We start from the raw sequence: 13,767 nt of genomic DNA on the forward strand, positions 1-13,767 counted from the left end.
GGTTAACTGCCTCATATAAGGACTGTGGTGTTTAAAGCATAATAAGGTACTATAAGATCTTCAGATGTTAGGGTTATGCATTATTAATAATAATATTAGTATTCATTATTAAAATTTAGAAGAGATATTCTATTTACCTGATATTATTCTGTACAGCTGTAAAAAAATACATGAACTATTTTGTGTTTTGTCAAATTACCCTCTACCTCTGATGTTTATATTGGAAACAATATACAAGATGCATGTAAATTTTTATTAGTTTCATTGTGTATTGTCCTGATCCTGTACTGTAATTTGCTAGTGCTACCTTTGTGCCCATGCAGAGTCTGACTGAAGTCACGCGTACTCTCCAGAGGCACCAGGGCCCATACCCACGGATCTGATGCATAACTGAGTGCCTTAGAATATGGAGTCTTTGGGATGAGAACCTTGTCATTTTTACAGTATAAAGTGCCTCACTCAATTCTGATGCAATATAAATACAAATTATACTCTACTCTTACTATACATTTTCTTTAGATTATTGAGATTGTTTGTATTAAATGTATGGTGTCCTTCACCTCATATCTTGCTTAGAGTGGAAAACGGTTTTGGTGCCCATCCCACTCAAAAAATGCAAACAAACAAAAAGGCAGGGGAAGGGTTTGGAATCCCTGAATATGATGATTTGTTGCCCCAGAAAGTTGGCTTCCAAAGCATCCATCATGACCACCCACCTCCCTAAAACCAGTGCTGGGATTGAGAGGCCTAAGATCTGAATTCTGTTTCCATTGCAGAAAAGATTTGTTGTGTAACATGGGCACATTTTTTAATGTTTCTGTCTTTCAACTTTACCATCTGTAAAATAGAATATTTTCCTACATTACAAGAGTAATTTGAGGCTTAATTAATTAAATAATAAAATTCCCTTGTTTACAGAGGGCCTGCACAAGACCTGTGTGTCACTTAAGTCCCAATTAGCTATCAAAATGTATGAGATTGTTTAGCTGGAAGATGGTATATTAGTGCAAATGTTTTACTTAATTTTATTGTTGTTGTTGTTTGTTGTTGTTATTATTGCTATTGTATTTATATGTTACTGTTTCTCTTTGAAAATGCACGTTTATATTAGAGTGATAGAGGTAGTTATCACTGTGGTCAAGGTTGCTTAAGAGGTTTCCACACTAACATCCTGTTGTCTGTTACTCAGAATGTTCAGAGCATGAAGACAATAAAAAAGTACTTTTGTCATAAAAAAATACACTTGCAACTTTAACAGTGCCTTTAAGGAGCAGAGCAACTTGTTTTTGTCAAAACAGGCACCATAATTATGGATTATAGAATTTGCACAAAATATTGTAAATTACAACAAAATATTTGTTTATCTAATATGTTTACCTAATACTAAAATTGAAATATGAAGTTACTTATTTATGAATTGCTAATGCTAAAATTGATGTTTGTAATTAGCATCTCCAACCTGCTCTTCAAGCGAGTATGTGTGTGCCAGTGGAGGATGTATCTCAGCATCTTTGAGGTGTAATGGAGAATTTGACTGTGCTGATGGTTCTGATGAGGTAACTGATGCATTTCTTTTGAGCCCCTTATACCATCCAATGTGAGGTCTACGATCAACAAGTTTAGAAACTGAAAATTAATAAAGCAAGAATTAATTCCATGAGCCCAATGTTTTCACCACCAAATGATAAAGCAAAATATGCAAACATGTAATATCAGAACATTTATATTCCAGATCTCGATTTGAAATTCAGTAGCAATTTCAGTTGTATTGTGAATAGTAAAGAAGCAGCAGCATCCAGGGCAATTAAATTCTAATAGCCTTGAAGAATTCTGCTTTGTCTGTCTATAACTGTATTATTGTTGTTAATGAATACTGCAGTACACATCTGTATTTAAACAGATGGATTGTGTAACAGAATGTAAAGAAGATCAGTTTCGATGCAAAAATAAGGCCCACTGTATCCCCATCAGATGGCTATGTGATGGAATCCATGACTGTGTGGATGGCAGCGATGAAGACAACTGTGAAAGAGGTGAGACGTTGTTCTTGTCCCTAAATGGTAAACTCTCGATTTTTCTCTACTTATTTATATTTAAGCCTATAATAAGTTAGCAGCACCCCAGAGCATACTAAAGTGAATTAAATGTGATCCCTTCTTACAAAGATATTACAACTGTTCCTCGGATGCCTGGCTGCAATGTCACAATCATGCTGCTTAATTCTTTCACTTTGTATAACAGTTTTTTCTTCCGTGGGAAAGAAAACAATGTGCCTTCAGCACAAGTGTTATCAAAGAAGAAAATTCAGAATGTTAAAAAAATTTGGTAGTTTATAGCCAGTTTAGGCAACATTAATATACTGAGCTCTACATCTTTCAAACAAGCTGCAAAGTAAAACAAAACAGAAAAATAATAAAGGCCCCAATCTTTCAACTAATTCCATGTGGGTGGACTCCTGTGCCATTTAGGGGCTCTACGGTAGAGGGCCCACCCACAAAGAACAACTTGGAGTATTGAGACCTAAGTGTTAAATAGTTAGGTCCAAATTTGAATACCTAAAATCAAGCTTCTAAATACATAATTAGGCACCTAAATAGAAGGTCTGATTTTCACAGATGCTGAGCACTGACAAATTCCATACTAATCTCACTTAATTAAGGCAAAGTTGAAATAGTAAAAGCAAATAGAACATCATTAAAAAGCTTCTGCTCACAATTTTCCTCCTGAGAGATAGAAATGAAAAGGTAAACCACATAACAGTACTTACGCTCTAATCCTCCACGTAACGACTGCCTCGGGTACCATACACCACAAACTACTATCTTAACTCTGTCACTATAGGGATGCCAACCTCCAACACCTGATTTTTTTTCAGTAAGTGTAATGTATAGAGTCTTGTGTGTCACAGCAGAGTAAAGCAAAGCATAATCAAGTCTTAACAAGAAAAATGCATGATTCAGCATCTTGGCAACTACTTGTTCCCAATCCGAAAAGTGATAGTGAAATTAATTTTTCCCAGATGAATGGTGTTGCATTTAGTTGTATAAAAATGCATGTTGTTCAAGTGAGCCAAGCTTACCATTTGATCCAGACATCTATGTAGAATTGACTTTTCCTTATCATTATTTACCACCATGAATGATGAGCCAACGTGATGAATGTTAATCACCTAACTGGCAGGGACAATATGAGTGCCACAATAGAAATGTCATTGGGAATTTCTTTCTTAAGTTTCATAAGAATGAAAGATAAGCCTAAGAGAGTTAAAGGACACCTCAGAAGCTTAAAATGTGTGGGCTTTGGTGTCTGGTAGCTGTCCCCATGGTAAAGTGTGTATCTGTGGGTGGAAACAAATGAAGCACCCCAAGCATATATACAGATCATCACCATACTCGATCTTCCAGCAGCTGGAGTGAAAAGATTAGATTTTCAAGGTATCATTAAGGTCAGCAAATGGCGAGTGGAAGTGATTTCCAAGGTTAAAGGCTCCTCACGTAAACAGCTTTGCCAACAGCATCCTTTCTTTTAGAATGAGGAGTTTAATCAAGACCATTGTTCTTAATTAAGCTATTTGATTTGATACAAACATTCTACATTGATCATACTAAAAAAGAGTAATTTACAATACTTCTAACAAACTCTATTAGTTTCAAAGACCTTGTACAATACAAATAATACAAATAACCAACAACGTAATCAAACAAGTCAGTAACTGTTATCTTTACTCAGAACAAAATATTAGACTTAGGAGAAGAAAGTGAAAGAAGTCAAATCATTAGAATAAGTAGCTTTAAAATTAGGAAAAGGGGATGTTTTGTGAGGGTATTTAAAATTACAAAGGGAAACAGAAATATTAAGTAAGGAAGATATCACATTTGCAAGTGATGAAGCATGAATCATTGTAAGAAAGTGATCAATAAAGTTTAAAAGTGTAAAGAAATAGTTTTGGTCTTTGTTAAAGCTACCTTTTATGCGCTTCAGTTATAACGCTTTAACAATGTGATGCAGTGTAAACAGGTAATAATACTTTGTCTTTTTATGTAAAGCGCAAAACAGAACAAATCCCACTTCATCAAATGTTTAGTCTAAACAGACTGATGCTTGTTTACACCAATATAAGTTACACTTTTCACATTTGAAAACAATTTTGCATCCTAGAAAGTCAAAGTTTAAACAAGTCCAGTGTGCAAATGAAAATATAAAGTGACTCTAGCAGTTCTTTGAGAACCCTCCTAAAGAGTCAAGCAGATGTCAGTAATTGCCATATTATGTAAGGAGAAAATAACTGATGACTTGTGTAGGGGTCAAGGGAGAAAACCCCTGTATGCAACTCATAAAAAAGGTGATTTGTAAAGAGAAATTTTCAAACATTTTAGCATATTTTAAAAGAATGGGGAGTTATTGTCAATTACATAGATATTCAAACAGATAAATAGTGTTGATCCTTAAATTGAAATAGCAACTAAGCCTGTCATTTCACTAGCTACTGCTACCACAAATGAATACAAGAAGTCAGAAGCTGTTCTTAATACTACAACATCTGTTTCTATTGTGAAAACTTCAAGTGGATGGATTATTAAAAACCTTGAACAAAACAGAAATGACTATATTACTTTGGCTAGAGAACTGAAAACCTAGTAAACATGGAAAATTATTCTTTTGTTTTGTATTCAGTATGCATGGCAATCTACCTAATGTTCTTAATCGTTTTAAAAAAAAACCCAAACACCTGTTCTTGTTTACTAAATTTCTTGTTAATTTGATACAGAAAATAAATTCTGTATTGTGATATAATTGATATATGAACAAAATAATGAACAACATATTTAATAATCTAAATGCTGATTGAAGTGTTTTTAGTAGAATACAAGTTACACCACTTCAAGAAAGAGTTCGGCATATTGGAAAAGGAGGAAATACCATAAATACTTAGACTTTTAGAATTAAGCTTATATAATATATAAAGTAACTTCTCTCCCATGTCTCTTAATGGTCCTTTTTGAGCTGAATTAACAAGCAAACCCAACCTGTCCACTCTGTTACTGAAAAGACACAAAAGGTGTTTGTTGGGCTGTTATGCTCTATTGCTCTATCACTTCTGGAATATATGGTCTGTGGCAGAGTGGATTTCGGAGGAAGAATGGAGAGCCAAAGTAGGAGCATCACAATCCATTTAGGACAAACCTGGAATCTTTCTTTTTGTTTCTCCACTTGCACCTTGCAGCATTGTGTCCTGATGTACTCAAGTCCTTTGCTCTCAGAACTCTTCTGCAATAAAGAAAAGCTGCATAGAAGATTAAAATAAGCTCCTTCACTGGGGGGTTTCAAAAAGAAGCTGGATAGCTATCTGTCTTTGATGGTTTAGACACAACAAATCTTGTGTCTTGGCAGAGGCTTAGACTATCTAACCCTTTCTGTCCCTCCTAACTTTATGGTTCTATGATTCTAAGATATTTTAACAATTATAGAGGCTGAATAGCTTCAAGGGGAACACGCTATGTGGGATGGTTGTCTCCTGTCTTCTGTACCTCCTTTCCTGCCTTAGCCCCTCAAAGTCACACGGAACTTGGCTCCATTACAGGAGCCACAAAACACAGAAAGAGCAATGAGTGATTATGCTAAGTTGGGGGAAATGTATTGAATGGCCATCTCCCCTTTCTGCAAGTCTCTCCCAAGCCTTCCTCATGGGATTTGGCCCTTTAAATTATGCTCCATGTTTCATTAGCTTACAGCAGAATATGGACAAATGAAAATAGGGTGTATTTGTTTTATTTATACCATGAGTTCACAATTTATTTATTTCTTCAAGGGGGAAATATATGTAAAGCCGATGAGTTTCTGTGCAAAAATTCACTTTGTAAACTCCATTTTTGGGTGTGTGATGGAGAAGATGACTGTGGAGACAACTCAGATGAAGTCCCTGAAATGTGTGGTATGCCTTTTGTTATTTTAATGCTTTGTATTCCGTGGCACTGAAGTGAATTAGTGAAGTAGAAATATATACAGTTTACAACCCTCAATTTAGGAATATATAGAACTCACTTCACTATGTCTTTTCTGTCCAAGACTAAATAAGTTATGCTTTTCCTCATTTGACTTTTAAAGGTTTGTCTTAAATATGGGTATAAAAACAGTAGGGTTAGATAAAAACAAAAAGTATATTAAATTATGTTATTTTACAGTCCAGTGGAGATTTTAAAATCAGAAATGGCAATAAGCAAATACCTATTTTTTTCTCTCAAATGGGGTTTACAATTACTCTGGTACATCTCTGAGTCAGTATTGGAGAAGTCACTTCCATTTACCAAGTATAAATGGACTCATAACACTCCCAACACCATTGCTGTGCCTTGGACCCCAGTCAAAGCAGGAGTCAGAGGAGGAGGGACATTGTGGAAGTGCAGCCATTTTTCCAGGGCAGAGGGATGGTCCTTGGGCTGCAGGAGGGTGTGGGAGGTGGTTAGGCTGGAGAACCAGCTCTGGACCCTACTTTACTTTGCTTCTCACTATCTTCCTCCTACATAAATACCTCTAAGCCTCACCCATCTTTTCCTAGAGGATTTGGAGTTTAATCGACATGCAAGCACCAATCTTTTTAGTCCATAGAATGTTGAAGGATTTCAGGGCATGTCTACACTTACAGCACTGCAATGGTGCAGATGTACTAGTACAGCATGGCAGGGCGTGTGGTGAAGAGACTCTGTGCCAGCAGGAGAGAGAGCTCTCCTGTCAGCATAAAAAACCCACCCCCGAGTGGCAGATGTTATGTCGACTGGAAAAGTGCTCCCAGTGACATAGCGCTGTGCACACTCGCACTTATGCCAGTGTAATTTACATTGCTTTGGGGGGGTGGAATATTCACACCCCTGAGCAACATAAGTTTTGCTGACATAAATGGCAGTGTAGACATAGCCTCAGTTGAAACTCACTGATTCAAAACATAAGATATAGGATTGGAAGGGACCTCCTGAGTCAAAGTCATTGAGTGCAGTCCCCTAGTATCTCAGGCAACCAGGAAATATTAAAACTAGTTGGTTTCTTGCCCCTACTACTCCTATTGGAAGACTGTTCCAGAATAACACTCTTCTTATGCTTAGAAACCTCCCTCTAATTCCATGTTTAAACTTACTCAGTGGAAGTTCTTCTGTCAACATTGTCCTTTAGCTTAAATACTCTGCCTGGTGTTTACCCCCTGATACAGGAATGCTGTGGGGGGGGTTAGGAACCCAAGATCCCTCATTTTTTAAAGCTGCCGTGGAGCTCTAACCATGGCTGGGCTGTGGCCATGGTAAGGGCCGGGTCTAGGTAAGAGCAGTGTGGGCAGCTGTGGAAGCCTGGGTCCCTGGCTCCGCTCCAGCTTTTGGCTTGTCTGGGGATGGGGACACCAGGGGAAGAGGAGTGATGGGGCTGGACCATGGCCTGGGGAGGAAAAGGAGGGGTCTCAGGGAGGAGGTCGGGGGCCCCTGCCCCCGCCCCCACTTTTGGGAAGGCTCCACTCTCCCTGCCCTGATGTATTTGTAAGTAGTAATTGTATTCCCTTTCAGCCTTCATTTTGCTCACAAAATCTTTCACTGCAACTTGTTCAATTTTAGAGTAGAGCCCTAAACAATCTGAGTGTTTACTGGAGCTTTCATAAGTGAAACTAGGTTTATCATGAGCCCTTAGTGCCATCAACTAGATACCTGCAACTGAACCAGCTCGTCTAAGCAACCTGTGTGGCTTCCACTGAGGGACAGATCAGCAGGACAGCCTGCTCAGCTTCTGGTCTATGAGCGAGTACAGGAAGGGAGGTCCCAGCTGCCTCTCAAGATTCAGCAATGGTCATTGCTGTTAGCAGAGAAAAAATAAAACATTGATCCCAGTGAGTGGACGGATAGGAATAACAGAAAGATGACAAAAAGAAAAGACAATGTGACATGAAAAATGACACAAGCATGGAAAATTGAGAATGGGGCAAATATGAACAACATAAACCAATTAAAGAGAGAGATTGTTTCTGAAAGTGAGAGCGTAATAAACCACTAGAAAACAATACATCAAAATGATGTGGGCAGGAAGGAGGAAACAATATAGAGATGGTGAGATTATGTGATAAATACATGGAAAAAAGGAATTAAGAGACCCTGGGTTATGGTCCAAGCTGTGCGAGTGCTTCATGACCTTGGACAAGTCATTCCAACTCTGCTTTAGTTTTCCTATCTATAAAATGGGAACAATTATACTTACTCCCCTTTGAAAAGTCATTTGTGATCTATGATTAAAAGAATTGTGAATATATGTATTATTAACTCATTTATTTAAGATTGTTTGTTTATATTTTTCTAGCAGATGTCTTTTATCTCTTGTAAGTTTAAGTGTAAGGAAAGGAGTGGAAGCTCAAATTGGCCAATGTTTTTCCACTATGAACATTTTCCAGCTCTCTATTGACAACTATATGTAATTGTTAGCATAAGCAACTAGGCTCTTCTTCAACACTATATAAGGTTTTGAGCAACTCCAAAATACCCTGCCTTCTTTTTTTTTTAAAAAAAATTCAACTAAATTATTTTCCAGCCTTAAAAATTCTCATTTGCCCTCCCCAAAATTCTATTTTCAGCCTTTTAAAATAATAAAATATTCATAAAGTAACAACTGCTTAAATGCCAGCTCATCACATCAGGATGGCATAAAATCATGCAATACTTACACATCCAGTGCTTATTTACCACACTGAAAGGAGGCACAACACAAAGACAGTAAGCTTTCTGAGCAACTGAAGGATGGTTGTGCACAAGTACAAAAGATTATTATTCTATGTTAATGGCTGCTATCTGATGTTTTCTTTATACAGTCAAATTTCCATGCCCACCTACAAGACCCTACCGATGTAGAAACAACAGGGTTTGTCTGCGACCTGAACAGATTTGCAACGAGATTGATGACTGTGGTGATAACTCAGATGAATATCACTGTGGTAGGTGAATTTGCCTTTTAAGGCATTTGATTAAAAAACAGTTAAAGGCAAATTTTGTTACAAAGATTAAATTGTACTTCTGAAAAGCTTAACTGAAAGCTTGTGGGTCATAATTTAACTCTCAAGACAATTAGGCTGGACATCTTTGCAACTCTTTAATGCTTCATGGTCATTTCCATTTTTATGTGCAAGTAGTCTAAACAATATGAATTGCTAATCTTGTGATTTTTCATTTGTGATTATTTAGATAAGATCCCATATAAAGCAAAACCTTGTAAAAAGGATGAGTTCACTTGTAGTGATAAGAAATGTATACCCATGGAGCTGCAATGTGATCAGTTTGATGACTGTGGAGATGGTTCAGATGAGCAAGGATGCAAAATAAGTGAGTTGGGTGGATAAGCTATCCATTTTTCATGCTTGTAGCACAAAAGAAGTAATACAATGAAACTGTACAAAATAAAGTTTTTATTAACATGAAAAAATGTAACCTATGTAGTATCCAAACTAATATAGCTGACACTAACTGTTCAAAGTAGAATATGAAGAACATTATCAACTTTTCAAAATAATAGTTATTTGCTACAGAGAAGAAATCTGTGACCCTCCAAGGAGTGACTCAATCTATTTTGAGCTGGTTTAGCTGTTTAAATTGACTATATTTCATTTCACACTTATTCTTCTCTATCAGGATAAATAAAAAGGTTTTGTGTTATGAAATTCTTGATCTGAAACAAAATCACTGAAACTAAGCTGACAAAAGAAACTCATCCAAACATTGGTAGTACAGATTTTCAGGACTTGCTAGAGTCGCACAGATATATTTTATTTAAATAAATTCAATGGGCTAATAACTTTCATACACCTACATTTTATTAACATACTTTTATTGTGCAGAAAATACATCAAATTATAGTACCTTGTGACATTGGGGTTGTTTTCTTAGGATGGTTGCAGTATATGCTAAGAAAGCTAGCTGTTTCCCAAATTCATGCAGCTATAATTAACTCAATATGAGCTAGAATAATTCTAGAATGTATGAGAGTGGCTTTCACAGCCACTTTCTTCATTTTTCATTTATGTCCTTGCAACTTGTGAGATGTACAAATTTGGTCAAAGGTTTAGTCGGATAAGCCTGATAATACATTTATTCAGGCTTTTTCAAACTTCTTTGATATGACAAGCATACTGAGAGTCTTATATGAACAGGTATTTCTATGAGATTCTGGTTCTCTGTCAAGAGTATGATTTTTAGAGTAATCTTATTTCGGGATCCTTATCCCTTTCTCCACCCTCCACTTAGTTCTCCTGTGAAGTCTGAGGACTATGAACTTGGACCTTCTCAGATTGTATAAATCTTTCTTTGAGGCTCTGCAGTTCTCTCTCTGAAAATAAAAAGAATGAGGAGTACTTGTGGCACCTTAGAGACTAACAAATTTATTTGAGCATAAGCTTTTGTGGGCTAAAACCCACTTCATTGGATGCATGCAGTAGAAAATACAGTAGGAAGATATACATACACAGAGGGCATGAAATAATGGGTGTTGCCATACTAACTATAACGAGAGTAAACAGTTAAGGTGGGCTGTTATCAGCAGGAGAAAAAAAAGCCTTTTTAGTGATAATCAGGATGGCCCATTTACAACAATTGACAAGAAGGTATGAGTAACAGTAGGGGAGAAAATTAGCATAGGGAAATAGGTTTGGCTTTGTGTAATGACCCATCCACTCCCAGTCTTTATTCAAGCCTAATTTAATAGTGTCAAGTTTGCAAATTAATTCAAATTCTGCAGTTTCTCTTTGGAGTCTGTCACCATGCAAGACACTTCATTTATCTGTATGAAGTGGAAATCCATCAACTTCATGAAAAAACTTGAGACCTGTCACCATGCAAGTCTCTGAAAATAGTTTCCTGGGTAATGATCACCTCAGTCAAGAGAATGGGAGAGCTTTTCACTGTCCTCCATGTTCGGTCTTGTGTCCTTCTCACTTACCCTTATTTTTTCCAAAAATTCTGTCCTCCTTTTACTTATTCAGGACTCTTCCCTTTCAAGTTTGTCACAACTTGGAACTAAAGGAAAGGAAACGAAAAAGCCTTTTCTGAGATTTGAGAAAGAAGCTGAATCTATTTTCTTTCTCTTCAAGAGTACAGTGAAATCCAGATATATCATAGCCAAATAGATAAAGTTCATTATCCAGGAGTTTTACAAAGCTACAGAGTTTCCTGTCCACTGAAACTTAGTGCCCACTCTACTATAACCATATCCATCTCCTTAGCCAGAGAAGCTACCAAGCTTTGCAAAGATTCATCATGGAAATACCAAGAGATACTTAACTAATGTGCTAGTGGATGCTGCAATAATTCTTTTTGAGCTTGTTCTTATGCTGTGTAGCCTCCATAATAATAAAAAAAAAAGAGAGATACATAAAGATGTGTACCACTATTTTATGGTTTTGGTATCATTTTAGCCATAGTGAAATAAAAGTATTTGTTATACAGTAATCTTAAAATTCATTTCATGCTGCAGAATATGAGTGTGTGTGTTTTTTTAACAGGATCATAGTGTTAGAGCTCCCCACAGAACGGGAGAAAGTTTAAGGGTCTTACATGTTAGTTATATGGATGGATTGTATCATACGTAGTTGAACAAATGACTATAATCAGTAAAATACCCACTGCTAAAATACAAATGGATATTTACTAGAGTTGAGTGACAAAAAATGAATAATTTATCTGACATATTAAGCTTCTTCTTTTGCATGTGGAATAGCCACAGCCAGCTTGCAATTTCCTATATTTGTTTGTTATTCAGAGATGTTTGAGAGGATTTTTGTATGTGTGATTGTGGTTTTTAAAAATGTTTTGGCATGATCACAATGTACTTATCTGCAAATATGCCATAATCTATCAGTGTTGATTAGCTGGGTAGGGCAGATAAGAAACATGGTATTGTTTCTGTTCCTTAACTGGATGAGAGTTCAGGCACTTCATTTGTGGACAGCCATATGTGAGAATTTAACAATCCATTTCCACAAACACCTTGTTGAAATATTTTTGCCAATAAAAATCAGTTGCATAAATATTTGTTGAAATTAAACAGAAGTATTGCGAGCATGACTGAAGTGAATTTAAAATTTCAGAAATCTTTTGTTCTATTCAAACAGCTTTAGTAGTTACAGTCAAATTTGTTTAATTAAATAGAATGTATCACGAAAAAACGAGAAATTCTAACAATCAATTATTTTACCATTTATAGATATTCCATGTTACCAATTTAAGTCTGTTCCCATAGGTCCCACTGAATATACCTGTGAAGCTGATGTGAATCCTTGTGGAGATGATGCATACTGTAATCAAACAAAATCATTCGTTTTCTGTCGGTGTAAGCCTGGATTTCAGAGAAACAGAAGGAATAGGCAGTGTGAAGGTACAGTGTATTTCCTTTGCAGCTTTTTTTAAAACTCCGTATTGTAATTCTTCTACATCCTTTGACTAAGTAAATTAAATGATTGCTTTTAGAGTCAGAGTTTAAGACCAGAAGGCACCACCAGATCATTTAGTATGACTTTCTGAATATCACTGGGCACCAACACCATGCAGCACCCACACACTAAAAACAACAACTGAAATTAAGACAAAGTCTTACAGCCCAGCTGGTCTATTATGTGCCAGAGACAAAGAATAGAAGGGACTGAGATATACCAGTGCCCACGGCCACACCAATGGCAGAGAAATGATTGTGAGATATACCCAGGTAATCCTGTCAAATGGCCTGCACCAACATGCTGCAGAAGAAGGTGAAAAACCTTGAGGAAAATTTCTTCCTGACCCTACAGGTGTTGATCAGTTAGATCCTGAGCATGTGAGCAAGAACTTGTCAGCCACATATCTAGAGAGAATACTCAATGCCACCTCAGAGCCCTGGCCTACACCATCCTATGTCCCATCTCCAGCTGTGGCCCTCACTGATGCTTCAGAGGAAAGAGATAAAAATTAACAGAATTCCTGAGCCCTGCCGGTGGCTGACTGAAACCCTGAAGCATAAGAAACAAACTGGAAGTGACTCCAGGGCTGCTGAGCCCTGCTCCCTGCCATCACAAACAATCATACCATAGAATTGCACTAATACATTTGTACAGATAATGAAAATCATGTGTACTTATGGGATGTCATTTTATATCTGAGAGTAATTGAACTGTGAAACTAACCACACGATATACTTATAATATGGAATACTACTGCTACAAATTTGGTTGGTTTTATTCTGGCTCTAGTTTAGCAATGCAAACTAAAGAATTAATACAGGAACTGTCAGAGAATTAGTTTCATTCAGTTAGAAGGTATAGCCTTACTGACATCCTCTTGATGGACTGTTTTTTTAAAGAGTACTATAAAATGAACTTTTGATACTTCTGAAAAACATGATATGCTCCTTTATGGTTTTTCAGGCCTTTCTTCAACAATGCTAAAATGTGTTCTTCATTGAGGTGGCCTCTGCATATTCATTCTTGGGAGGTTGTGTCACTGAAATTTAGGAACATTTTCTTTGAATCCCGGCCGCGGCGCCGGTGGCCGGGCTGGGGCCGGGATTTAAAGGGCTCAGAGCTCCCCGCAGCTGTGGGCAGCCCAGAGCCCTTTGAATCCCGGCCACGGCTCCGGCAGCCAGGCAAGGGCTGGGATTTAAAGCGCTCAGATCTCCCCACGGCTGCAGGCAGCCCACCGCCCTTTGAATCCTGGCTGCGGCTCTGGTGGCCGGGCTGGGACCAGGATTTAAAGGGCTCGAGGCTCCTCTCAGTGGCAGGAGCTCCTGGCC

The 13,767-nt window shown here is 37.3% G+C and overlaps 1 protein-coding gene across 5 annotated transcripts in view; it reads left to right on the forward strand.

Annotated features, from left to right (window-relative positions):
* Nucleotides 1-13,767, forward strand: part of LRP1B (LDL receptor related protein 1B) — a 1,302,041-nt gene that overhangs the window by 1,163,268 nt on the left and 125,006 nt on the right. For all 5 annotated transcript variants that reach the window (XM_050969143.1, XM_050969139.1, XM_050969140.1 and 2 more), the window contains 6 exons: nt 1,450-1,556; nt 1,901-2,033; nt 5,810-5,932; nt 8,831-8,953; nt 9,201-9,338; nt 12,247-12,381. In XM_050969143.1, coding sequence (XP_050825100.1) covers nt 1,450-1,556; nt 1,901-2,033; nt 5,810-5,932; nt 8,831-8,953; nt 9,201-9,338; nt 12,247-12,381 — 759 coding nt within the window. The remainder of the gene's footprint in view (nt 1-1,449; nt 1,557-1,900; nt 2,034-5,809; nt 5,933-8,830; nt 8,954-9,200; nt 9,339-12,246; nt 12,382-13,767) is intronic.

The sequence above is a fragment of the Gopherus flavomarginatus genome, chromosome 10, assembly GCF_025201925.1.
Source record: "Gopherus flavomarginatus isolate rGopFla2 chromosome 10, rGopFla2.mat.asm, whole genome shotgun sequence".
In the NCBI taxonomy this organism is placed as follows: Eukaryota; Metazoa; Chordata; order Testudines; family Testudinidae; genus Gopherus; species Gopherus flavomarginatus.